The sequence below is a fragment of the Erpetoichthys calabaricus genome, chromosome 8 (assembly GCF_900747795.2).
Source record: "Erpetoichthys calabaricus chromosome 8, fErpCal1.3, whole genome shotgun sequence".
NCBI classification, from domain to species: Eukaryota; Metazoa; Chordata; class Cladistia; order Polypteriformes; family Polypteridae; genus Erpetoichthys; species Erpetoichthys calabaricus.
In genome coordinates this window covers 145,032,215-145,057,379 of record NC_041401.2, presented here as the reverse complement: position 1 = coordinate 145,057,379, position 25,165 = coordinate 145,032,215, and the positions used below count along the sequence as shown (strand labels likewise).

The 25,165-nt window shown below is 36.1% G+C and overlaps 1 protein-coding gene across 2 annotated transcripts in view; it reads left to right on the top strand.

Moving 5' to 3' along the window:
* The window catches only part of stk11ip (serine/threonine kinase 11 interacting protein), a 115,243-nt gene that overhangs the window by 15,461 nt on the left and 74,617 nt on the right, over positions 1-25,165 (top strand). For both annotated transcript variants that reach the window (XM_051931349.1, XM_028807570.2), the window contains exons 5-9: positions 3,391-3,486; positions 15,147-15,254; positions 16,347-16,418; positions 21,283-21,412; positions 24,408-24,511. In XM_051931349.1, the coding sequence (XP_051787309.1) occupies positions 3,391-3,486; positions 15,147-15,254; positions 16,347-16,418; positions 21,283-21,412; positions 24,408-24,511 (510 nt within the window). The remainder of the gene's footprint in view (positions 1-3,390; positions 3,487-15,146; positions 15,255-16,346; positions 16,419-21,282; positions 21,413-24,407; positions 24,512-25,165) is intronic.

Below are 25,165 nucleotides of genomic sequence, written 5' to 3'. Positions count from 1 at the left end.
AACCTTTCTGAAAGCATGTTTTCAGTTTGTCATTATTGGTTATTGAGTGTAGATTAGTGGGTAAAATTAAACATTTATCAATTTAAAATAAAATCTAGAAAACAAAGTGTGCAGCAAGTGAAGGTTCTGAAAATGTTTTGAATCTATTATGTTTTAGATATATTTTGCAATCCAGATACTTTTTACAGAAAATGCCCTCATCCTTGCATCCAAGCAATCGGGATAAAACTTTTTTTATTTTTTCAGTTTTGTCTGTGTTAAATTTTGCAATCAATTTTTCACCCACTTTTACCAAACCAATTTCCTTTAAACTTTGTATGCATGCTTATCTCTGGTGACAATGCAATATATCTTCAGTATTTACCTGGGATCTGTATGTTAATTACGTCAAATTTAAATTTCTCATTTCTTTATATTCTACAATTAGCAAATGCACACACACATATTTATATTTATATATTATATATATATATATATATATATATATATATATATATATATATATATATATATACACACACACATACACATATACAGGTGCTGGTCATAAAATTAGAATATCATGACAAAGTTAATTTATTTCAGTAATTCCATTCAAAAAGTCAAACTTGTATATTAGATTCATTCATTACACACAGACTGTTTAAGGAAATGTTTATTTCTTTTAATTTTGATGATTATAACTGGCAACTAATGAAAGTCCCAAATTCAGTATCTCGGAAAATTAGAATATTGTGAAAAGGTTCAATATTGAAGACACCTGGTGCCACACTCTAATCAGCTAATTAACTCAAAACACCTGCAAAAGCCTTTAAATGGTTTCTCAGCCTAGTTCTGTAGGCTACACAATCATGGGGAAGACTGCTGACTTGACAGTTGTCCAAAAGACGACCATTGACACCTTGCACAAGAGGGCAAGACACAAAAGGTCATTGCTAAAGTTGCTGGCTGTTCACAGAGCTCTGTGTCCAAACACATTAATAGAGAGGCGAAGGGAAGGACAAGATGTGGTAGAAAAAAGTGTACAAACAATAGGGATAACCGCACCCTGGAGAGGATTGTGAAACAAAACCCATTCAAAAATGTGGGGGAGATTCACAAAGAGTGGAGTGCAGCTGGAGTCAGTGCTTCAAGAACCACCACGCACAGACGTATGCAAGACATGGGTTTCAGCTGTCGCATTCCTTGTGTCAAGGCACTCTTGAACAAGAGACAGCGTCAGAAGCGTCTCGCCTTTGGACTGCTGCTGAGTGGTCCAAAGTTATGTTCTCTGATGAAAGTAAATTTTGCATTTCCTTTGGAAATCAAGGTCCCAGAGTCTGGAGGAAGAGAGGAGAGGCACAGAATCCACGTTGCGTGAGGTCCAGTGTAAAGTTTCCAGAGTCCGTGATGGTTTGGGGTGCCATGTCATCTGCTGGTGTTGGTCCATTGTGTTTTCTGAGGTCCAAGGTCAACGCAGCCGTCTACCACAAAGTTTTAGAGCACTTCATGCTTCCTGCTGCTGACGAACTTTATGGAGATGCAGATTTCATTTTCCAACAGGACCTGGCACCTGCACACAGTGCCAAAGCCACCAGTACCTGGTTTAAGGACCATAGTATCCCTGTTCTTGATTGGCCAGCAAATTCGCCTGACCTTAACCCCATAGAAAATCTATGGGGTATTGTGAAGAGGAAGATGCAATACGCCAGACCCAACAATTCAGAAGAGCTGAAGGCCACTATCAGAGCAACATGGGCTCTCATAACACCTGAGCAGTGCCACAGACTGATCGACTCCATGCCACGCCGCATTGCTGCAGTAATCCAGGCCAAAGGAGCCCCAACTAAATATTGAGTGCTGTACATGCTCATAGTTTTCATGTTCATACCTTTCAGTTGGCCAACATTTCTAAAAATCCGTTTTTTGCATTGGTCTTAATTGATATTCTAATTTTCCGAGATACTGAATTTGGGACTTTCATTAGTTGTCAGTTATAATCGTCAACATTAAAAGAAATAAACATTTGAAATACATCAGTCTGTGTGTAATGAATGAATCTAATATACAAGTTTCACTTTTTGAATGGAATTACTGAACTAAATCAACTTTGTCATGATATTCTAATTTTATGACTAGCACCTGTGTATATGTATATATATATGTATGTGTGTGTGTGTGTGTGTGTGTGTGTGTGTGTATATATATAATATATATATATATATATATATATATATATAAATAAAAATATGTTGAAATAGTTTACTGTTAAATAATGCAAAGAGTACGCGACATGTGTTTCGCCCTAATTCTGGGCTCATCAGGCGTACACACTCTGCACCCCCCTCTCGGGGAATTGAACCTCGGACGTCAGCACCACAGGCGAAGCCTCTAACGTTGCGCCACGGCGTGTGGTTCATTCATTTGACAGCATGTAGATCGGGGTAATTACATTCATTGCATTCGTAGTACGAAGTTCAATTCCCCGAGAGGGGGGTGCAGTGAGTGTGTACGCTTGATGAGCCCAGAATTAGGGCGAAACACGTGTCGCATACTCTTTGCATTATTTGACAGTAAACTATTTCAACCATTCTATGATCTGCTTCTCGCAACTGAAATGAGGGCACCGTGGCGGTTGCTGACCAACCACAAGCGTTACCTGGTAGGTAACCACCCATACAATCAGATTGTGACAGACTACGAATGCAATGAATATATATATATATATATATATGTATATGTATGTGTATATGTATGTATGTATATATATATATATATATATATATATATATATATATATATATATATATATATATAATATAATATATATATATATATATGTATATATTATATATATATTATATATATATATATAATATAATATATAATGATTCTTTAAAGTGAAATCTCTAACCAGTTTTTAAATATAGAAAGAAAATGATACAGATTAACCCGTTTATACTTAAAAATTCAATTTAGATATCATACTTTTGTCTCTCTTGTTTGTTTTCACAGCATTGCATAATTCTAAAAGTGCTGTTGTATCATTGATATATTTACTTAACATTATAAATAAGGATACTTCCCTCTTGGAAACTATTTTGTATATAATATCCTATTATAGGCTGGATTTGAGGGTATTTTTCTAAACAGAATAAAGAAAAGATCTAGTGAATATTAGATTATAAACAGTCAGATTTAGGTTTCTTTTTTTAAGAATTATATTAGTTTGCTAAATTTGTTTTTTTTTTTTTTTTGTAAGTTTTCTAAACACTTTTAAAACTGTAGTGTTGCTGATCAATGGACCTCATGCTCATCTGCTGTAACATATCTAAGTCATTTTGCTTTCAAAAACTACATGAAATTAAACTTGTGTAACTTTATTGCAAATTTCTTTCATTTCTTTGCAAGTTGAAGCGGATTCCCCCCCACTGCCTTGAGGGTCTAAGGGCAGTGTATTCTCAGCTTGAAGTGTTCATCTGTTCAAGGAGCACCCAGTCACTAGAAGTAAGGCAAAGACTGTCGCATCCCTCATACAGTTTGTCTTTTTAAAAAAATGCGCATGTTTATTAGCTGAACGTTTCTTGGTCCAGTTGCTAACAAGGTAAAAGCCTTTGTCTCCTCATTCAGATCCGGGAATATTCGGTATTTATTTATTCATTTTTTTTTTTTTTTTAAACTTTGTTTTCTGAAGTTAAGCAAATGGCTTATGTTTTGCTTGAAAATGTATATAATGTTATTTACCTTGCAACTTTGTGGCAACAAATCCAATACCAATGAAACCATTTGTGCGGGAGCTTCTTAGTAGTTTAATGTCTTAATGTAGTAACCACAAGGGGGCATTGCAGCATGCCAAACCCCAGACAGTATGTCACAAACACAAGTCCCTGTACAATAAAAAGGTTTATTTGTACAGATACCTTACAAAAAAGCTTTGAAACTCACACATACAACACAATTCCTGTCCTCTTTTTCTCTCTTTCCACTCCTCTAGACGAGCTTTGTCTTTCTTCCACCCGACTCCAGCTTGCAGCTCCTTTTATGTTGGACATGGGAGTACTTCCATGTAGTGTGAGGGCATAGCCTGATCGAAGTACTTCTGAGTGAATTGGTAATCCCATAAAGTAGGAATGAAGAATCCCTGTTAAGGGCTGGTTAATGCTTAATAGAATCCAGGTTTAAAATTAGACTAATTGGGTTGAGAAAATGGGGGACTGGTTGGAAAGATAATCATATAAAGGTTTAAGTTTAGTATAATGCTTTAGAGGAGTTTTGTGATATTGATTATATTTGGGGATTATGTTTTTTGTTGCAAAGGGAGTCTTGGTTTATATAAACTCTCTAAACTTTCCTATGAATGCCTTTTGTGCTATTGTGCTTGAATTTCCTTTTTTAACAAATAGGCAAAAAAGTAACGAACCAGAAAAGAAACTGTTATCATAGCACATTTCTATACATTTTGTGTAATTAAATGATCTAAAAGTCGCAAAACCTAATCATCTAATTAATTAGAAGGGAAATGTATAGAAATGGCAATGTAGTCTGTCCAATACAAGCCAAAAGTAGTCTGCTTGGTTAATTTGTCATGTGTTTGGGAAATGGATGGCTATCCTGTACTGCTGGCCATTTATCTTTTAGCCACACTACAGTGATTTTTGTGGAAGCTGATGACATTTTACAATGCATTATCTATATAACTGTTACACTAATTGACAGGTAAATCTTAGCTTTTAAGATTATGAAGTCTGTTTGTACAAGGAATGCCAGTGTATGAGATCATACAAAAAGATTTTGTCAATAATTTATCAGTGTCATGCAGGTGTGTCTCTCAAAGTTTGCAGCTAAACAACACTCATCTATATATAAACATTTTTGCACTAGTACTTTGTGCTTCTCTACCACAGGAGCCAAGCCAGATTTTGGGCAAATTATGGCTTTTGTTTAACTTTTATCCACAAGTGGAAAGGAACACATGAATGGCAGCTTGAGTAGAATTTTTCCATTCAGTGCCTTGTTCCAGTAGCAACCCTCTCATTTTTCAGTGTTTGTTCCACATTAAAAATTGCTTGATTAACTAGAATTTGATCTTTACAGAAACCTGTGGCATATAATCTTTTTTTAATATCATTTTGGACTTTTGATAGTTTGCTTCTCATGGCTACTTAATAACATTCTTTTCAAAATGAAAGAACAAACACAAATAAAAAAAATGTGCTCAGCCTTTAGCTCACTTTAAAATAGTAAATCAAACACCATTTATTAGTAATATAAGGATGGAAGGAATATTTTATAATGGACTTTTTTTAGACACCTTTCTAAATTGGGAAGGGTTGGGATTTTGAATGTTGACTATGACACGGTGCATCTCAATTTCTTTTACTTTCTCCATGTTTTGTGTCTGGTGGAAGTACTGTTTTCATGACGAAAATCTATTTTGGATGTTCAATGGAAAAGCACATATTGATATCCTTAGAACACATTATGAGAATTTTTGTTAAGATGTGTGTCTGTGGTTAAAAGTTTGTGGACACTAACTTCAAAATGAATGGATTTATTCTAATGTATATTTGTTGGCATCCTATGTAAGTTTTAAGAGGTGATTTTGAATTAATTTCATTATTCAGCATTAAGGTTTTAAAGCTCAATTTTTTTTTAAGTTGATACCAACAATGACCAAACCACTGCTCAGAAGTTTCCAAATTTGCTCTTCAAATTTAGGACTTTAAAAGCAAGACTTTAGATTTTTGAGTTCAATCCATAGCTTGAGCTTTTGAAGTTGGAATGCAGTAGTCACAGCAGCTAAACTCTTAATGACAAGTAATGATTAAAATTTAGGTATTTATTAAATATCTATGGAAGCATATTTCTAACTTTCCAAATAATAGATTTGTGCAAATAATTATTTTGTAGTAAACATTACACTATTTCAAAATAATTATTGTGTTATTTCCCTAAGATAACATTGTGAAAATGTATGCTTTGGTTGTCTAGTGACAGCTATTGACTGTGAGATTAAGCACATGTGTAGCATGTAATCAAGTGACAAAAACTGAACTGAAGACCATGTAGGTAAACATTTAATCCTGCTAGTAGGTCACTGATTATAGTAGAAGAACTGGGTGTAAAGCAAGAAGCAAACATTGTGGATAGTGCGCTGGTCCTTTACAGGCAGGATGAAATTGCATAGCCAATTAGAAGAGTGTGCATTGTGCAATACAGTATAGTAAAAGAAGCTTATCAGTAAAGTATGTGTTTTATGTTTAATCCAGCTATTCGCCCGATATTTTGAAACAATGTGATGTAGTGATACAGTGGCCGTTGTTCATACCTTGAAATTTTGGGTGTTCAGGTTGGGGATGGAGAAAGGAGATGGATGTTATTTAGTTCGCATCACATGCAGGAGGACTAAACTTATATATTTTTTTGTAGTTAGGGTTGGATAATGGATGGATGGAGTACAGTAATCCCTCGCTATATCGCGCTTCGCCTTTCGCGGCTTCACTCCATCGCGGATTTTATATGTAAGCATATTTAAATATATATCGCGGATTTTTCGCTGCTTCGCGGGTTTCTGCGGACAATGGGTCTTTTAATTTCTGGTACATGCTTCCTCAGTTGGTTTGCCCAGTTGATTTCATACAAGGGACGCTATTGGCAGATGGCTGAGAAGCTACCCAGCTTACATTTTGTCTTTCTCTTGCGCTGACTTTCTCTGATCCTGACGTAGGGGGATTGAGCAGGGGGGCTGTTCGCACACCTAGACGATACGGACGCTAGTCTAAAAATGCTGAAAGATTATCTTCACGTTGCTATCTTTTGTGCAGCTGCTTCCTGAAACGACATGCTGCACCGTGCTTCGCATACTTAAAAGCTCGAAGGGCACGTATTGATTTTTGCTTGCTTGTTTTTCTCTGTCTTTCTCTCTCTTTCTGTGCTCTTGACGGAGGGGGTGTGAGCTGCCGCCTTCAACAGCTTTGTGCCGCGGTGCTTCGCATACTTAAAAGCAAAACAGCCCTATTGATTTTCCTCTGCTTTTATGACAGTCTCTGCTCCTGACTCCTTTGAAGAGGAAGATATGTTTGCATTCTTTTAATTGTGAGACGGAACTGTCATCTCTGTCTTGTCATGGAGCACAGTTTAAACTTTTGAAAAAGAGACAAATGTTTGTTTGCAGTGTTTGAATAACGTTCCTGTCTCTCTACAACCTCCTGTGTTTCTGCGCAAATCTGTGACCCAAGCATGACAATATAAAAATAACCATATAAACATATGGTTTCTACTTCGCGGATTTTCTTATTTCGCGGGTGGCTTTGGAACGCAACCCCCACGATGGAGGAGGTATTACTATACATATTTCCAGGAGTTAATATTCAAACATGTAGTCATCCACAGTTAAGCACACGCAATGATGCAAGTCAATTCATAAATATATGGGAGTAACATGTTAACCCCATACAGACCCTGGTGCTGTCAGGTAGGAATGCTAGATCTGCATTTCCAATCAACATATGTTAAAACTTCTGCAGCAAATTTTAACCTGATTAAAACTAAATGCATACCTGTGACTTTAGTTCAGTTCTTGTTTCTTAATTTTAACCTACATACATTCTTAATCTCTCCTTTAATAGCTGTTGCAAGATCACCAAAGCACTTGTATGCACAATGTAATTGCCTCAGTAGGCAAAATCTGTGTGAAATAATGAAATAAAAAAAATTTAAGGGTGGTGGGAATAAGCTACCATAGGTAGTCTGTAGCAGGTACTTATTTGAATTTTTATTTCAAAAAGTTTTCCTGTGTCGAGTTTTGAAGTGGGCACCTTCTCTTTACCCAGATCTGCCCAGTTTCATAATGTACATTGAGTGCTTAATTTTTAACATTTTAAATGAAACAAACCATGACTAAAGAAATTAATACAAACTTTGTGTGGATACAGGTGCTTTGATTCATTATTTTTTAAAATTCAGATAAAAAAATTGTAAGTCCAAATATTTTGCATTTTATTTACATAATGATATAAATTGTTTTTTAATAGATTAGCTTTTAAAGTGGATAATAATGTGAAGTTAATTTCAGTGGTATTGCATATTCTGTATTTTGGTTAATTAACACTATATGCTGTACTCATGTTGTAAATATGGCAAAAGTCAAGTGCTGGCCACATCAGATTTTTGGGTTGTGTGTGTGTTATTTTGGCTAGATCCTTGATCTTGGTCTTATTCGAAAGTTTATGATGTGATACGTGCCAATGAAGCAAAAAAATTTGTTAGTGGCACCTTTGGCAAGTTATCAGGATTTCTTACGACTAACTCTTCACTGGGTGATATGGCAGAAAGGAAATGAACAGTGGCAACATGAATCTACATACGCTAAGTTTATATCAGTTGTTTGGTATTTAAATACCAACTCCATTTCTCGTAATTCATAACAGGTGACAAACACAGTGAAAGCTTACATTAGTGAATGTAATGCAGTCTTTCAGTTACCATTAATTGTATTGAATTGAAGTAATGCCAGTTCAGTAAATTTTCTAATTCTGGATGTGTACACAGTCTAAGCAGTAATAAAAAAGCAGTAATACAATCTAATCACTCATGTAAGATGCTTTGAAAATAGAACAACAGGCTGTTTTCAGGAGATCTTGAATAATGGATCAGTGTAAAATTGAGAAGTCTGATTTCACATAGGAGGTCTGAAGTTGGGAAAAATGTAAAAAAAAAAAAAGATTTGGACAAATAAGGCAACAGGAGTTTGTAACAGTTGAAATTTGAATCAATTGCCTCATCTGTTAAATATTACCAGATAATGATACAAATGTTAATCTTAAAATAGCAAATGTTAGAACCCTAGCAGAAGGATTATTTGACAAACCAGATTCTAAAAGCATGTTATTACAAAAACAGCTTTAAAGAGTTTCTTTAACATTTAGAATTACCAGAGCCTACGAAAAAACTCGTAGATCTGTCCCACCTTGAATCGCTTCTTAAATCTGTTCGCACCTCTCCGCCAGGCATCCTTTGTCCTCTAAATGTGCAGATAAAGACAAGCTGCAAACAGCCGACTATTCCATCCCCCCACCGACGTAGAACGTGCACAAACTTCTCCTAGCTCATGCCTTGATTGATTATCTGAGAGTGAAGTGGAGTTTTAGAGTGGAAATAATAGATCGTTATTTGAAACACACACAGTTCATGTGTGTTCCGTTTTCTACAGTAATCTGTGTAAACACATTTTTAAAACAGAAACGTTTTCCATATTCTAGTAGTAAATCACAAAATGTAGGCATAAACTATATAATGTATGAAGCCTGAAGTCCAAATATCAAACACTTTCACGAAAGGTACAAATATAACAGAAGAAGTGCGCTTTTATTCAAAATTATAACTGCAGAAAAAAAAAACGCCTTAGTGTGCGACATTGACATTCATTTACTATGATGGCCCCGTGGCGCAACAGTATCAGTTGCTGACTGGGAATCAAAAGGTCACAAGTTCGATCCTGCTCAACTCCCTTTTGAGAAGTGAACTGCTCTTATTTTTACTATTGTAGAATAAAAAGCTACATTTGATTTCAGTCTGTAACAGCCGGTGTAATTTATGATATTTGTAAAGGTTAGCTTTGTTTTTGTTTTTTTTTTGTTTTTTTATTTATTCACTTTTCTCTCAGTCGCGTTCAGGATCCTTCCCTACCCAATCTGACACTGCTGTTTGCACATAAAGATGCGCTATAGCTCTGCAATGTATCACGATACATACGACCGTGTGTTTTTTTCCCCCAATCTTGCCAGTCCCCACATATTGCTGTATGCTGTTTCTTTTGTACTCCAGGACATGCAGAGGGAAAGCATAGTAAAGAGCAGTATCTTCAGCACTATATGCAATCATCAGACACTCCCAATCTGACACTGCTGTTTTCACATAAAGACGCGCTATAGCTCACCCAAGGAGCGCCCTTCCTACATTTACGACATGTGTACTTGTGTTGCAGTGTACACACCTCTCTGTGCTATGGTTCCTATTACACTGAACAAACACCTGTAATTTGCAGCTCTATTCATTATCTAGTGAGCTGAATGACTTTTGGCCTGTTGCTCTGACATCACATGTGATGAAGACCATGGAGAGGCTGCTGCTTCACCACCTTAGGCCACAGGTTCAACACGCCCTTGACCCTCTGCAGTTTGCATATCAGGAGAAGGTGGGAGCGGAGGATGCCATCTATATGCTACACCGATCCCTCTCTCACTTGGACAGAGGCAGTGGTGCTGTAAGAATTATGTTTCTAGACTTCTCTAGTGCCTTCAACACAATCCAACCTCTGCTCCTTAGGGACAAGCTGACAGAGATGGGATTAGATTCATACCTAGTGGCATGGATCGTGGACTATCTTAAAGACAGACCTCAGTATGTGCGTCTTGGGAACTGCACGTCTGACATTGTGGTCAGCAACACAGGAGCGCCACAAGGGACTGTACTTTCTCCGGTCCTGTTCAGCCTATATACATCGGACTTCCAATACAACTTGGAGTCCTGCCATGTGCAAAAGTTCGCTGATGACACTGCTATCGTGGGCTGCATCAGGAATGGGCTGGAGGATGAGTACAGGGACCTAATCAATGACTTTGTTAAATGGTGCGACTCAAACCACCTACAACTGAACACCAGCAAAACCAATGAGCTGGTGGTGGATTTTAGGAGGCCCAGACCCCTCATGGACCCCGTGATCATCAAAGGTGACTGTGTGCAGATGGTGCAGACCTATAAATACCTGGGAGTGCAGCTGGATGATAAATTAGACTGGACTGCCAATACTGATGCGCTGTGCAAGAAAGGACAGAGCCGACTATACTTCCTTAGAAGGCTGACGTCCTTCAACATATGCAATAAGATACGGCGGATGTTCTATCAGACAGTTGTGGCGAGCGCCCTCTTCTACGGGGTGGTGTGCTGGGGAGGCAGCATAAAGAAGAGGGACGCCTCACACCTGGACAAACTGGTGAGGAAGGCACGCTCTATTGTAGGCATGGAGCTGGACAGTTTAACATCTGTGGCAGAGCGAAGGGCGCTCAGCAGGCTCCTATCAATTATGGAGAATCCACTGCATCCACTAAATAGTATCATCTCCAGACAGAAGAGCAGCTTCAGCAACAGACTGCTGTCACTGTCCTGCTCCACTGACAGATTGAGGAGATCGTTCCTCCCCCAAACTATGCGACTCTTCAATTCCACCCGGGGGGGGTAAACGTTAACATTTAGCATTATACAAAGTTATTGTCTTTTTTTCACCTGCATTATTATCATTCTTTAATTTAATATTATTTATTGTATCAGTATGCTGCTGCTGGAAAATGTGAATTTCCCATTGGGATTAATAAAGTGTCTGTCTGTCTGTCTGTCGACGTTTTGAAGAAATCATTTTATGATGCGAATAGTACCAATCACAAAACATTGTCGAAGTAATACAATATTATTTGAAAACGAACAGCGTCAGATTGGGTGTGATTTATACTGGCGCTGTTACTTAGAGTCAGATCAGAAGCTGAATAAGCTCCTGTTCTAAGTAAAAAAGCATGAATTAATCAACAGAAATAACCGAGATTGACATTTTAAACTTAACGATTTACAGTGCATACCAATTTATAAATTTTATGTCTGTTTGAGGCTACAAAGAAAAAAAAAAAAAAAAAACTTCCTTCCCAGCGGGGAATCAAACTCGTGTCTCTACGGCGCAGTAGGGCTGCCGTACTCTGAGTCAGCAAATCTCAGCGTTATGCCACGGAAGGTGTTGTTACAGACTTGAACCTTTTGTGAAAGTGTTTATTTGATGTTTGGCCGTCAGGCTTCACACATTCTAAAGTTTATGCCTACATTTTATAACATTTATTACTAAAATATGAAAAAGTTTCTGTTTTAACAATGTGTTTACACAGATTAGTGTAGAAACGGAACACACACGAAATGTGTGTGTTCCAAATAACGATCTATTATTTCCACTCTAAAACTCCAGTTCTGTCTCTCCCAGATAATCAAACAAGGCATGAGATGGGAAAACTTAGTGAACGTTTTGCGATGGTGGGGGATGAAATAGCCGGCTTTTTGCTGCTCATCTTAATCGGCACATTTAGAAGACAAAAGAGAGGTGAGAACGGTTTTAAGATGGGCCAGATCTACAAGTTTTTTCGTAGACTCTGGTAATTCTAGTGTTAAGTTGAATTTGTGAATTCAAAACAATTCAGGATATTTTAACAGTGCAGATAATAATATTTCAGTTTTTATTTTTAGTGTTAATTTTAAGCATTGTTTTTTACTTACAGGTGGAAAAAAAATATCGGAGAATAAATTGGAATGTGCACATGGTGAGATAAATCAGGTTGGCCATGATGAGATAATCTTTATATATAATACGCTACCGTTGCTATTCGTTTGTCTGTCCAGGATTTTAAATCACCTGTAGCTCGCACACTGTTTGACCTATTGACCTGAAATTTGGTACACATATACTACGTGACGTATACTGTCCGTTTTCAGGGTGATGATTGACCTTCAAGGTTATTCATCTTTTTATTTTTATTTTTTTTTTATTGTAGAATCAACTATTGGCAGCAGCCAGCAGGGTGGCCGTGGATGTGCATGCGTATGGCCACCGTTCTCATCCCTACCACCTTCGCCATCATTTCCCATACCTCTTCATATCTTAAATCATTCTTGAGGTAGATTGAAGACTTAAGTGCCAGCTTAAATGAAAAATTAAAGAAAACGTACTAAGTAATTACAACACAAACACTGACTTAATTAGTTTTAACATGAAAAGATGCTGACGAAAGAAGGGAAGAAGTGAGCCGCTAGGGTGGAGAAAATAAGACCTGCTCAGGAAGCAACAAGCGCATCAACCTCTGAGCAAACAAATGCTAAACGTAATACGAGAGTATTAAAGCTACAAATGCTCAAGTTAAGTGTATTCACTGCATATTATTGTGCATTTCGCCGTTACTGGTTCTTTATAAATCCTATGTTAAAATCCTCCTATGATTATAACATCTCCCCCAATTTGTTGTTACACTGGGAGAATTCCCATGTATATCACACATTAAATTCACGTCTTATATTGTAATTTGATATTCATATACTATACTAGTTTACTTAAATGATAGCACGTAAATTACTTGATTGATGTACCACTATTTTAAATTTGCTATTACTATTTATATATTTTCTATTTTATTAGAGAAAAAGGCACAGTGTTACCCACTTGAATAATGGAGTTACTTATGATTATAAAGCTGGTGAAAGGGATTTGTGTTTCTGCTTATATACAAACATTGGTTTTGCATCCTTGCATCAATGGCTTTAGGAGCATTACTGTCTAAAGTTAGATCAGCATTCAGTATTTTTTGCCTACTGAAAGCAAAAGAATGTTTGGACATAATGGAAATGTTCAGCTGTATTTGAACCATCACTATCTGAGGACCAGAGATCCTGGTGTTTGCTAGGATGTAATTTTGATTGGATTTTGCTTTACAAGTTATGGTATGATCTTCGTGTGTCTAATTAAAGCATTGTGTATCTGATTACTTTGCTGAAATAAATTTGTTTTAATGGAATTTGCAAAACCAATAAAATAATACTTTTATTAAAAATAATACACATATAGAAGATTGTGTACATGCAGTGCCCATAAACATTTGCAAGTTTTCACAGTTTGTTTAAAACTGTTAAAATGGGTCTCTGCAAAATGGTCCAAATTAATTACAAATATAAAACACAAAGTAAATGATGGCATGAGTATTCTGCCCCTTCAAGTCAGTACTTAGTAAATACAGCTTTGGCAGTCTTGACAGCCTTGAGTCTGTATGGACAGTTTCCTATCAGCTTTGCACATCTGGATACTGAAATATTTGCCCTTTGCAAAATTTCTCAAGTTCTGTCAGTTTTGCATCAGGATTATTAGTGATCAGCCCTTTTCAAGTTCACCAACAAATTCTCAGTTGAATTAAGATGTCCTCACAGGTGGCGCAGTGGTAGTGCTGCTGCTTTGCAGTAAGGAGACAGTGGAAGATTGTGGGTTCGCTTCCCGGTTCCTCCCTGTGTGGATAGCGCTTTGAGTACTGAGAAAAGCGCTATATAAATGTAATGAATTATTTTATTATTATCTGGACTCTGACTTGGCCACTCCAGAACATTCACATTTTTGTCTTTAAGCCATTCCTGTGTAGCTTTGACTTTATGCTTGGGTTAATGGACTTGCTGAAAAATAAATCTTCCCCTAAGCTGCAGGTTTCTTGTAGACTGCATCAGATTTTCCTTCTAGATTTACCTGTATTTTGTTGCATTCATTTTACCCTCATAAACCTTCCAGGGCCTGTTGCAGAGAAGCTTCTCCACACCATGATGCATCCACTACCACATTTTTTTACATTCAAGATGGTGTGTTTTTGATAATGTGCTGTTGTTAACCAAAGACTGCATTTAGTCATGATGGCCAAAAAGCTCAGTTTTGATCTCATTAGACCATAGAACCTTCTTCCACTTGACTACAGGATCTACATCGTGCCTCCTGGCAAACTTTAGCTGAGATTTCATGGCCATTTTTTTGCCTCTTTTCCATAAACCAGTGGCAATGAAGCGGTGGTGAAGCACCAGTTGTATGCACAGTCACTCTAAGCTTGTAACTCCTTCAGAGTTATCATGGGTCTCTTAGTGGCTTCATTCACTAGTCTTCTTCTTGCACAATTACTGTTTTTGTGGACAGCCTGTTCTGAGTAGATTTATAGCTATGCCACACATTTTCCATTTCCCCATGATTGATTTAACAAGACGCCAAGGGATATTCGGTGACTTTCATTTTTTTGTGTCCATGTCCTGATTTGTGCTTTTTAAGCAATTAGAATTAACTCAAAGGAATTTCATGTCCTCTAAAACCAATTGGTTGCACCAGTGATGGTTTGGTCAGTGACTGCTTTTTATAGGTACTGTATGTAGTATATATAACTATTTTTCTGTTTAACAGTTTCATCATGATAATGTGTAGTGGCCTTGTTTGTGATGAAGTGGAAGTATAATATAAAATTAAAGTTTTTTTTGTGTATAGTAATTTTATTCACATACTTTTCTTTGGTCTGTTTTTTTTTTGTTATATTTCAGCTGAATATTTTTCTTCTTTACACAAACAGGAGCTTCTGTCTCTATGTGGAGGAGATATAAGTTCAGCACTACCATGGTTGGAACTACACACATTAAATTTCAGTTACAATGCCATCACAGCCCTTGACAACTCATTGGTAAGTCTTTAACAGACAAATGCTGTCATCTGGTTTATACAGTACCAACTACTTGTTTCCATTCATTGCTTCAGGCAGTGATGGATTGAATGCTTTTAATAAATTTACATATACAGTGGAACCTCGGTTTGCGAGTAACTTGGTTTACGAGTGTTTTGCAAGACGAGCAAAAATTTTTAATAAATTTTCACTTGATAAACGAGTGAGGTCTTGCAGTAGTTTTTCTGCTGAGCGTCATGTGATCACAACTGAGCTGATGGTTCTTCTCTCTCTCTCTCTCTCTCTCTCTCTCACTGCGGGGTTGTGGGCAATCGTCTCCTATTCTCTGTCTGAGTCGGCGTGCCTCACTCATATAGTCAACGAGTGTATAGTGTTTACTACAGCATTAGCATTGTGACTGTGTGTGCGCGCACGTGCTCGTGTATGTGTGCTCGCGCGCGCGAGTGCTCGTGTTTGTGTGCTCGCGCATGTGTGCTGTGACGTGCGAGTCCCTGTCTTGCACCCAAAAACATGAAGCTGAGTCTCAGTACTTTAGCAACACAAGCTTTATTCAGCTTGAAACAGCAACAGCACGTTTATTTATACACAGACACAGCAGTCAGGCAGGGCCCTGCACATTTATAATGTTCCTTGTATCACCCATTGACGGCAGGCGCTTATAGCATGTCCGCGATCTTTTCGGATTCGCTTTTACGGAGAACTGCTACAGCACTGGGAGACTGCGATTGCTTTGGGACGCTCTTCCGCGTGTCGTCCCGTTGGGTGCAATCCCACAAGAGTTTAGAAACTCACTCACACCAGCCATGATTCTTTTCAAAGGTAAAGTGCAAGTTAATTTGTTTTATGTATTTTTACTTTATATTTTGTATTAATCATTTTTATATGAATAGTTTTGGGTTGTGGAACAAATCATCTGAGTTTCCATTATTTCTTATGGGGAAATTCACTTTGATATACGAGTGCTTTGGACTACGAGCACGTTTCCGGAACGAATTATGCTCGCAAACCGAGGTTCCACTGTATTGGAAAAGCTCTAAACTTTTTGAATGCTTTAAACAGCTGCGGTAAATAAGTACTTTGTTTTTTATTCAGAGTTTATTGAATGTTCTAAAGTATCTGGATCTGAGTCACAACAAAATCCATGACTGTGAAGAATATTTGCTGGTAAGTATGTAAATACAGAATAGCCAATAACTCCAAGACATCTGCCTGTTTATTGTATGTGAATGATAGACTTATGATGTGATTGTTATTTTCATATCAAGGGGTACCTGCTGCCAATGTTTTTTGTGCAGGTATGTGTACAGACTACCTTAAAGATCTGAGCCCTTTCCATATAGAAAGAAATAGAGTGGACAGATTAGGCATTTAAATAGCGTAATAGTAACTACCATTAATCTACATGGATTTGTGCCCAGATTTATTACAACTTCAAGTTGCAGTGATATTAAGATTATTTACTTCTATTAAACGTTTTCATGCTTTTACTATTACCATATGGTAGTTTGTCTTAGAGATTATGGCTTTGGACTTCAAACCCTGGAGCTGTGGTATCAAATCCCTTAACTAACACTCTGTGACCATGAGTAAGTCACCTGCGTGTGCTCCAATTGGAAAATCAAAGGAAATGTAACCTATTTTATTTCAGATGTTGCAAGTTGCCTTGGATAAAGGTGTCAACCAAGGGTTTGTCCCTAGGAGTTGGCAAACGAAGCGAGCAGGGACCGGAGCCCCCTAGTTATAATATTATAATCAAATTAGAGAGGTTATTCAATAACCTATTTATGTGTTATGAATCTCCATTTAGACACCCTTCAACTAAACTGTTTGCCAAATTTATTCTCCTGTTTAACATTTAAAATAATCTTGAATTGGTCAAAATTAGGGATACAGTGGAAAGATTTGTGTCTTTCAAAAATTCTGCAGTTGCATACTTGTAACAGTCACGTTAATCAGTCTCAAAAATGTGTCCTCACAGTCCTCAGACATAAAACGCGTATTTTAAAACGAGGATCTGGAGCTGATGTATGTTGACAGCTGCATTGAATGAATAATGATTCTTTACATTTATATAGCGCTGGATGGAAAATAAAAGAACCAGCCACCATGACTGATAACACTGCTATTATGGAGCTGCTATAAAGTCTGCTGCTTTGAGCACATGCTCACTTTTGTATTGCATACTGCTCTGAAAATTTAAAGTGGCCCTGAAAAAGAAAAACAAAAAAGAAAAGGAGTGGATGGCTGCCTGTTTATATACACACTCATGTACTTACAATGGGAATTGTGATCGTCACCAATTTAATTGGAAAAATGAAAGCCATTTTAATTTTCCCTCACTCAGCACGCCACTTAACTGGCAACTTTCTCTGTGAACTGACAGACTAACCTTGCCACCAATCAGTGCTTCCTTTAGTTTTTCCAATGTACCTACCCTTTCCATACACTTTTACTTGTCGTCACACTTTTACTTGTGTCATTTCTAATTTTGTGCACGGCACCATATTTAATTCTGAGCATCACCTTGTATAATAGTGTGTGTCACCTTGTTTAATTGTGCGAGCCACATCTTTAAATTTTTTGCCAATTGCCCTTCAGGGCCACCATAGAAAATTCCAACAATTGCCTGCTTGCTTTGCTGGATGACGTGCATTGCAAACTTTTTCCATAGTAGCAGTACAGCTAGCCACGTGCTTAAAGAGAAGCAATATTTATTGGGCTTGCCAATAGGGCTGGGTGATATGGCTCAAAATTCATATCACAATATTTTAGGACCAAATGTTGATATAATCCAGTTCTACTCAAAAAGAAGTCGCACAGTTATATTGTTGTGATATTTAAATATTTGGATATAATTGCACAGTAATCACTTGATATGTTTTACTTTATAATAGCATAAGCATAAACAAAATATACACATTATCACAAGAAGTGCATGTAAACATTATTACAAGAAAGCCAATTTTTTGACTACTTGGGTAGTGTAGGAGTAGGTTCTTTAACTACTTTAGTAGATTTGCCATAAAAAATAAAAAAAACTTAAAAAGAGCATATTGAAACATTTTTATTTTTAAGCTATGTTTTGTAAACAAATAAACCATGGCAAAGACATGCATTCAAGCTACTTCACAAATTTTGTGCAAGAAATACAAATCTATCAACTGCTTCTGGCTTTAAAGATACCCTGTGGTTGCCCTGTTTACTAAACGTGCTACTGCTGCAGGCATTGAGAATATATCTCAGTATGCAAAACTAACTTATTCCGCACTGTAAAAAAGAAAAAAAAATCAGAACCAAAAATAAACTGATAATTGTAAGAATGGGACAGAAATGAGGTGCCCTTGCACACTGTGTTTATTTAGAAGTAACAAATTCAAACTATAATCTGTTAGAAAAATCATAATGTAGGGTAAAATTTTTAGAGAGCAATATTTAATTCAGATAAATCTAGTCCCAAATCTGCTATTGCTTCTTTGCAAGGAATACTTGATAACCTTGGCTGCAGTTTTGCCTCCGATAGAAGTGCTGCATTGACATAAATTCGGTTTCTCTGTTTTGTTTTTACAAATGTCAGTGATAGGGCTGAAAAAGTCTTCGCACACTAATAACTAGTAGAAAATAAGTAGCTTTAAGTAGTCTTAATGCCTAAAAAAGATTTATTTTCTGTTTTGGTTTCTATTGTACATTTCGAAAATATCAACACATTTCTTTTTCACCTTTTCTTTTAAACTTGAAGCACTTGTACTTGGCTTACTTTTGGTATCATCACTAGTTCTGATTATCGTTTTCAGTTTTAAAGAAGGTTAAAAGGTTTTGTTTTTTTTCTTTCCATAATAAGAATAATTAACAATAATTTGCTTTCCGAAATACCACAACAAAAGTATTTGCAAACAATATGCATGTGTTGTCAACAGGCAAGCTGACACAATACTAGCAAAACGACGTACTATCATCAAAAGAGTGAACCGGGTCCCTCCACATCTCCTTGGTGAACAGTATGTATCCCACACACTACTACCTATACTTGTTGTCCCTGGCAGTGATGTCCCGCTCCACTCTGCTACATGATCCAGGCGTATAAGCGGTAATAACTCTTTCACAGACTGGCATGAAATTTCTGCCACACTGGCAGTTGAAAAACACTGATCTAAGCATAGATTCAAAGCTAGTCTGTCAGAGGACAGTTGAGAAAGATAAACAATAGAGCAAAAATATTGGAGTTTATCTGGTGAAACGGGAACAAAACAACAAACAAGAGATGATATAGATAATAGTTTTATTTTCAAACGTTATATTGCCCGAGCCTGCTTGCCAAAACAAAAACTTGTGATTGATGCAGTCACGCAATGGAACAGCACATTGCAAATCCTAGAAACAACAGTGAGTCATCTCGGCAGCTCTGCATATAGGCAGCGAGGTTACTCTCGTTGTGACTGGTATGCAGCGCGCTTGTCTGCAACACATCTGCCACAAGTACCCAGTCATTTTTAATGGGTGATTGTCATGTAGGTATCTACTGCCCTGGATGTTCAGCTGTTTGCACTTCTGATTCATGTGTCGAAGACAATGATTTCAGTTAAAGAGGACACACCCTTTTATACAAGATAATAAAGTGATGGTTCTTAGAAAGCCTTAACAGATGCATTAGCGACATCTACTGAATCGGACGCAAAAAATCAAGATAAGCAAAAATCTACATATATTAATTGAGCAGGATAAAGATTCACAAGATCGATCTTGAGGAATTTAGGAACTGATATCGAATAGTTTAAATGAAAAATAACGATTAATTGGAAAATTGCTATTTTTACCCAGGACTAGTGATTGCATAAAAATGATAAATGTTTGTTTGCATAGGTTGTGGCTTAATTTTTAGTATGTCTATATTATATGTTTCATATTGTGCTCCACATGAAAGTGAACATAGTATGAACAATAATGTCCTTATAGCATGAATAATGTGTATATAAAGAATTTACTGTTTACAGTAAATCTTGATGATATGTCAGTATGGGAATAGTTTGAGTTTCTTTCTTGGCTTTCATGTTTTCTGTAGTAAAGGAAAAATCTGAGAGCCTACTACCTTTATCACTTAGATTTGGAGTCGTGTGACCATGTAACTGTAACTGCTAAACCTACATTTTAAACTGTAATTGTTGAGTGGAAGGTCATCCGTTGCTGCTGTTCTTATAGTAAGGGATCATAAAGACCAATGAGAGCAGCTACTATTGTCATGCCTCTTATATATAGGTTGAAATTCCTTTGTCCAGAACTTCTTTTCTTTTTCCTCAGCCGTGTATGTGCTTAATCTGCTCCAGTCTTGCAAAGCAAATGGCCGACAGAATACAAAGAGTGAAAATAATATTTTTTTGTAGTTTTTTCTAGAAACTGCCAGTTACAAGGTTATGTAGTTAAACATTTTCATGCATGCAAAAACGTAATTTACCATATTATAAAATATTACGGTCTGGGTATCCAGTCCCTCTGAGCAAGTGTGATTGGTCAGTTGGCTTTGGTGACACAATGAAAAGAGGAAGTGCCTGATCCAGCTGCATAATTAGGTGGCCGTCTAGGTTCTACATGCAGGAAACAGGGCAAAACATAAACATTACATAGAAACACAAAAGTAAAGAAAATCATGAATTTACAAATGTATAAAGGCAAAACAAACTGAATTAATAGCAATAGTCAAAATTGTTTATAAACAAAAGCAAGTAAACTAAATATATTTGAGCCAAGACAAACAGCCTTAAGTTGTACCATACCAAATGGTCACTTTCATTTGCAGTGCTTCTGAAAAGCAGTGGAATTTCTGTTGTAGTCTGTCTGTCTTAAGAATAGCTTATATCTGTTCCTTGATACAAAATGTGTTTGTTGAACATGTGAATAAGAATGTCACTGCAGTACACTCTGTACACATGACAATACTACTAATACTACTGATACAGTAGAATTCTCTGCTGATCAAAGACATATCTGCTATATTCTGCTTGTAGTTACAGCTTTATTTATTTTTCTCTTTTTTTAGCCTCTCAGTGAATTGGAGCACTTGAATTTGGGGTACAACTTTCTACAAACCATACCAGTGCTGAGTCTAAGCTGTCGAACTAAGCTAGTAAGCCTTATCCTCAGGAACAATGAATTAGAGAGCATCAATGGTAAGAAGTTATGAGAAAAATCACTAAAATGCCACTGTAGTAATGCTGGGAAGGTGTAGCTTACTTTCAGCAAAGGCCACTAATGAATAACACAAAAATAATATAAAAATAATACACAGGAACAAATTAGAATAGCCTGTCAACCTAACCAACACATCTTTAGTGATGTGGGAGAAAAACTAGAGTACCCAAAGGAAAAAAACCCATAAGACTCCACATGGGTAATGAGATGGACATGGGAGTTTAACTTAGGATTCTGGATCAATGAGACATCCTAATTAACAGTGTGGCAAATTTCCCCATACACATAGTTCTTTTCAACTTACCACATTAAAACTAACTTAAAAAAAATGTTAATTGAATTTCATTTTATAATATTTGGTTTAGCAAGCAATTAAATAGTCCATGAAATAGGACTTAGGAAAATGCTATCAACTGTGAAATATTTCAACTCAGTTAATGATGCACTGTTTTAAATATTTTCTTGTGATTTGGGTTCTCCAATATGTAGTAATTTTATCCTGGAATGAAAATTGAAAAACAAACACCACGACTGAGAAGATGTTTAAATATTTTCAGGCACAAAAATTAAAAAAAAAAAAAAAATCCACCAAAACAGTAGGGAGGTTTTCCCTCCAACATTTTTCATTTTGAACTGTGATTTGATTGATTCAATTTTGACATATCATCTGCAAGGTCAGTTATTTGGATACAGTTTCCTCTGTTCATCAGTCAACAGCTGCTTGTGTTTGCCAGACGTTGCATCTTAATGAATCACTATTGCGTGCTATTTGTAAGGTATCATCTAACCAATAACATTTCAAGTGTTGGTCCTCATTAATCATTCTGCATCCTATTTTTAATTTAAACTCCATTTAAATCAAAAAACAGATTTCTTCTATTGCCTGTGTTCATAACTTAATGACATCATAACAATTGTGAACAAATCTGTGTAGAAGTCTTGAATTGACAATTGAAAATTCACTGTAGCATTTGGTACATCGCATAATAAGAATGGGAAATACATTATTCACAATAAAGTAGCTTTATTAAACTATTCTAAACACAAGAGAACTTAAAGAATCAAAAAAGCAAGTGATATCCCACCAAATCTGGATTCACTAGGTTTTATAATTTTTTTCTAGCAGGTACAATGGCTTTTACTCATTTGTGTCTTATTAGGAACACTGCCAAGCACACTTTCACCTCTCATTGTTTTGGTTCCTTTTACTTTTTTGGCCTGCTTTCCTTTTTGCCAGTAAGAATTTGCTTTATTTATTTACATTTCACTTACTACTGGATGGTAGATTAACTTCCAGTTCTCAAGAAAGATCTTTAAAGTTTCAAGGACTTCCAAGTCCCGATATCTTTTAGCAGTCCCTGAAACACTTGCACCCTGATCCCACTTTTCTGCCACAAAATAACCTGCTAGCCTGAGCATACACATACAGCAGAGACCTCATCCTGTCCCCAGACTAGATACTTTCCAAGTTTCAGTAGTGTCTTGACATCTTGTCCATGAAAATAACAACAGGGAGAATAGACAAAACATATTCTTAGTGAAGTTCTGTGCCTGCTTCAAAAAGTCTCGATGCCAAGTAAGCTCTGTAAATATAAGACTGTGCTGGTATAAAGATTAAATGTAGTAGAACATTTCATTTTTTGTTAGCTAAAAATAAAACATAAAAATAAACATGTCGACAGAAAGAATAAGATGCAAGTGTCCGATTTTATTTACAATTCCTCTTACTGCACTTGTAATTAATTGTATTTATCAGGTTAGATTAGGTTTACTGCTGTACATATTTACACACTATTCTTTTTGCAGTCTATTTATTGATGGAGATGTACAAAATAAAATGCCCACATTCCTATTTATTTTATAGCTGTCTTTAATAGTGTACTGTACTTATAGAGCTAATAAATGTCATCTATAATAATCAACTAATAATAATACTATAATTAACTAATCGATGTCATCTAAAATAACTGGTGGTAATAATAGTTGCCAACAAATGATTTTACTGATTAGTTGCCTTCTTGTGTATTACTTGTGACACTTGCTTGACCAAGAGTATCATTAATCACATTTTAAGGTATGGTGGAGGGTTGAAAACTAAAGAATTCAAAAGCATACTTCAAAAGTATGGAGTCATAATAAATTCATCTTCACATCTAGTTAAAAAGTCCATGTCTTACAAGATCTGTAAAGATGAGCTTGCATGCCATGAGAGCACAACTGTGATGTGGGAGCACCTAAAAAGAAAACACATCAGACTGATGGTGACATCTCTCTTCCTCTTGTGTTTAGGAGAAATTCAGAAACACCTGCAGCACTATTTGCATTTCTTCTGGTCAAATTTCTCACAGTGCAGAATCTGAGTCATTAACAGTATGCAAAACTTCTTTCGCAGAATAATTCTTTTAATAATAATGATGGCTTATTTTTTTATGCTGAACTAAAAGGAAAATGGAGGCTTAAAGTGAGCAAGACACAGTTGGTTTTGTAATTATTGCTGCCATCTAATAGTTAAAATTGAACATTATACTTTAGACAACTTTTGTCAAATCTTAACAATTGTTACAGTCTTTAAATCATTAAACTGGAACATACAATTAGTAATAAGACTTGTTTCTATTCACAATTTTTGGCAAATAGAGTATACTTCTATTATGAAGGATAGCATTGTTCAAAGAATAAAAGATTTTCTCCTTTGAATTAAACACTTTTGTACAGAGATGCCATTTTTTAAAGCTCCTGGTTAATCTAATTACTAATAAACCAATTAATCATTTAGCAAAATGGTCATTAGTTGAAGCCCTGGTGTACTGTGCTATTGCTTAAAAAATATCCTATGTGGAGTAACAATGTTGTAATTTATTAGTAATATCACTGTTAATTTCACTAATAGTTGTTCTATAGTTGCATTTAATTTTTGTGTTTTAAGGCCATTTCATTAGTGTTCTCCTAATATTTGTGGTTGCAATGTTGTAGGTGTGGAGCACTTGTCATCTTTACGTCATCTTGACCTGTCGTACAACATTCTGATAGATCATTCCAAGCTTGCCCCTTTGTCCCAGCTGCACTCTCTTAACACAGTAGGTGATATTTAACCACTTACTTTTTTTAGCGACTTGAACTTTATTTAAAAGTGTTGTTTTGTTGTTAATGACATATTTATAACCAATTAATTTTATAACTTTTTTGGACCAATAACAACCCATCAGAGGTGTATGAAAATAAATAAAATACCTACATTGTTTGTAATTTTTTTGGCATGGTAATAAACATTAAATATATACAGCATCTGATATTTCTGACAGGACACTGAATGGGTGACAGCATAAATGTAATACAATTTGACTGTGCACATACACTTTATCTAATCAATTAAATCAATTATAATAATTAAAATTTAGAATGTTCTGTTGGGTTGGTAAAAGGACTTGCTCACTTGTGAACACCTCAGAAAAATGTAAGTTTAGGGCATCTGCTATTTCATTGTCTGTATCTTTTAATTCCCCTTTACTATTTCTGATGCACTTGACCTCCTCCTTGACTGTTCTTTTACTACTAAAATACTGAAAGAATCTCTTAGGGTCTTCTTTTGCCTTATCTGCTATATTCCTCTCCAAATGGCTTTTAGTCTCCCTGATATTATTCTTAATGATTGCTCTCATGTTCTCGTACGCTCTATGATTCACTTTGCAGTCATTAGTCATATATGCCTTTTTTATAAAGCAGTTTTTTCC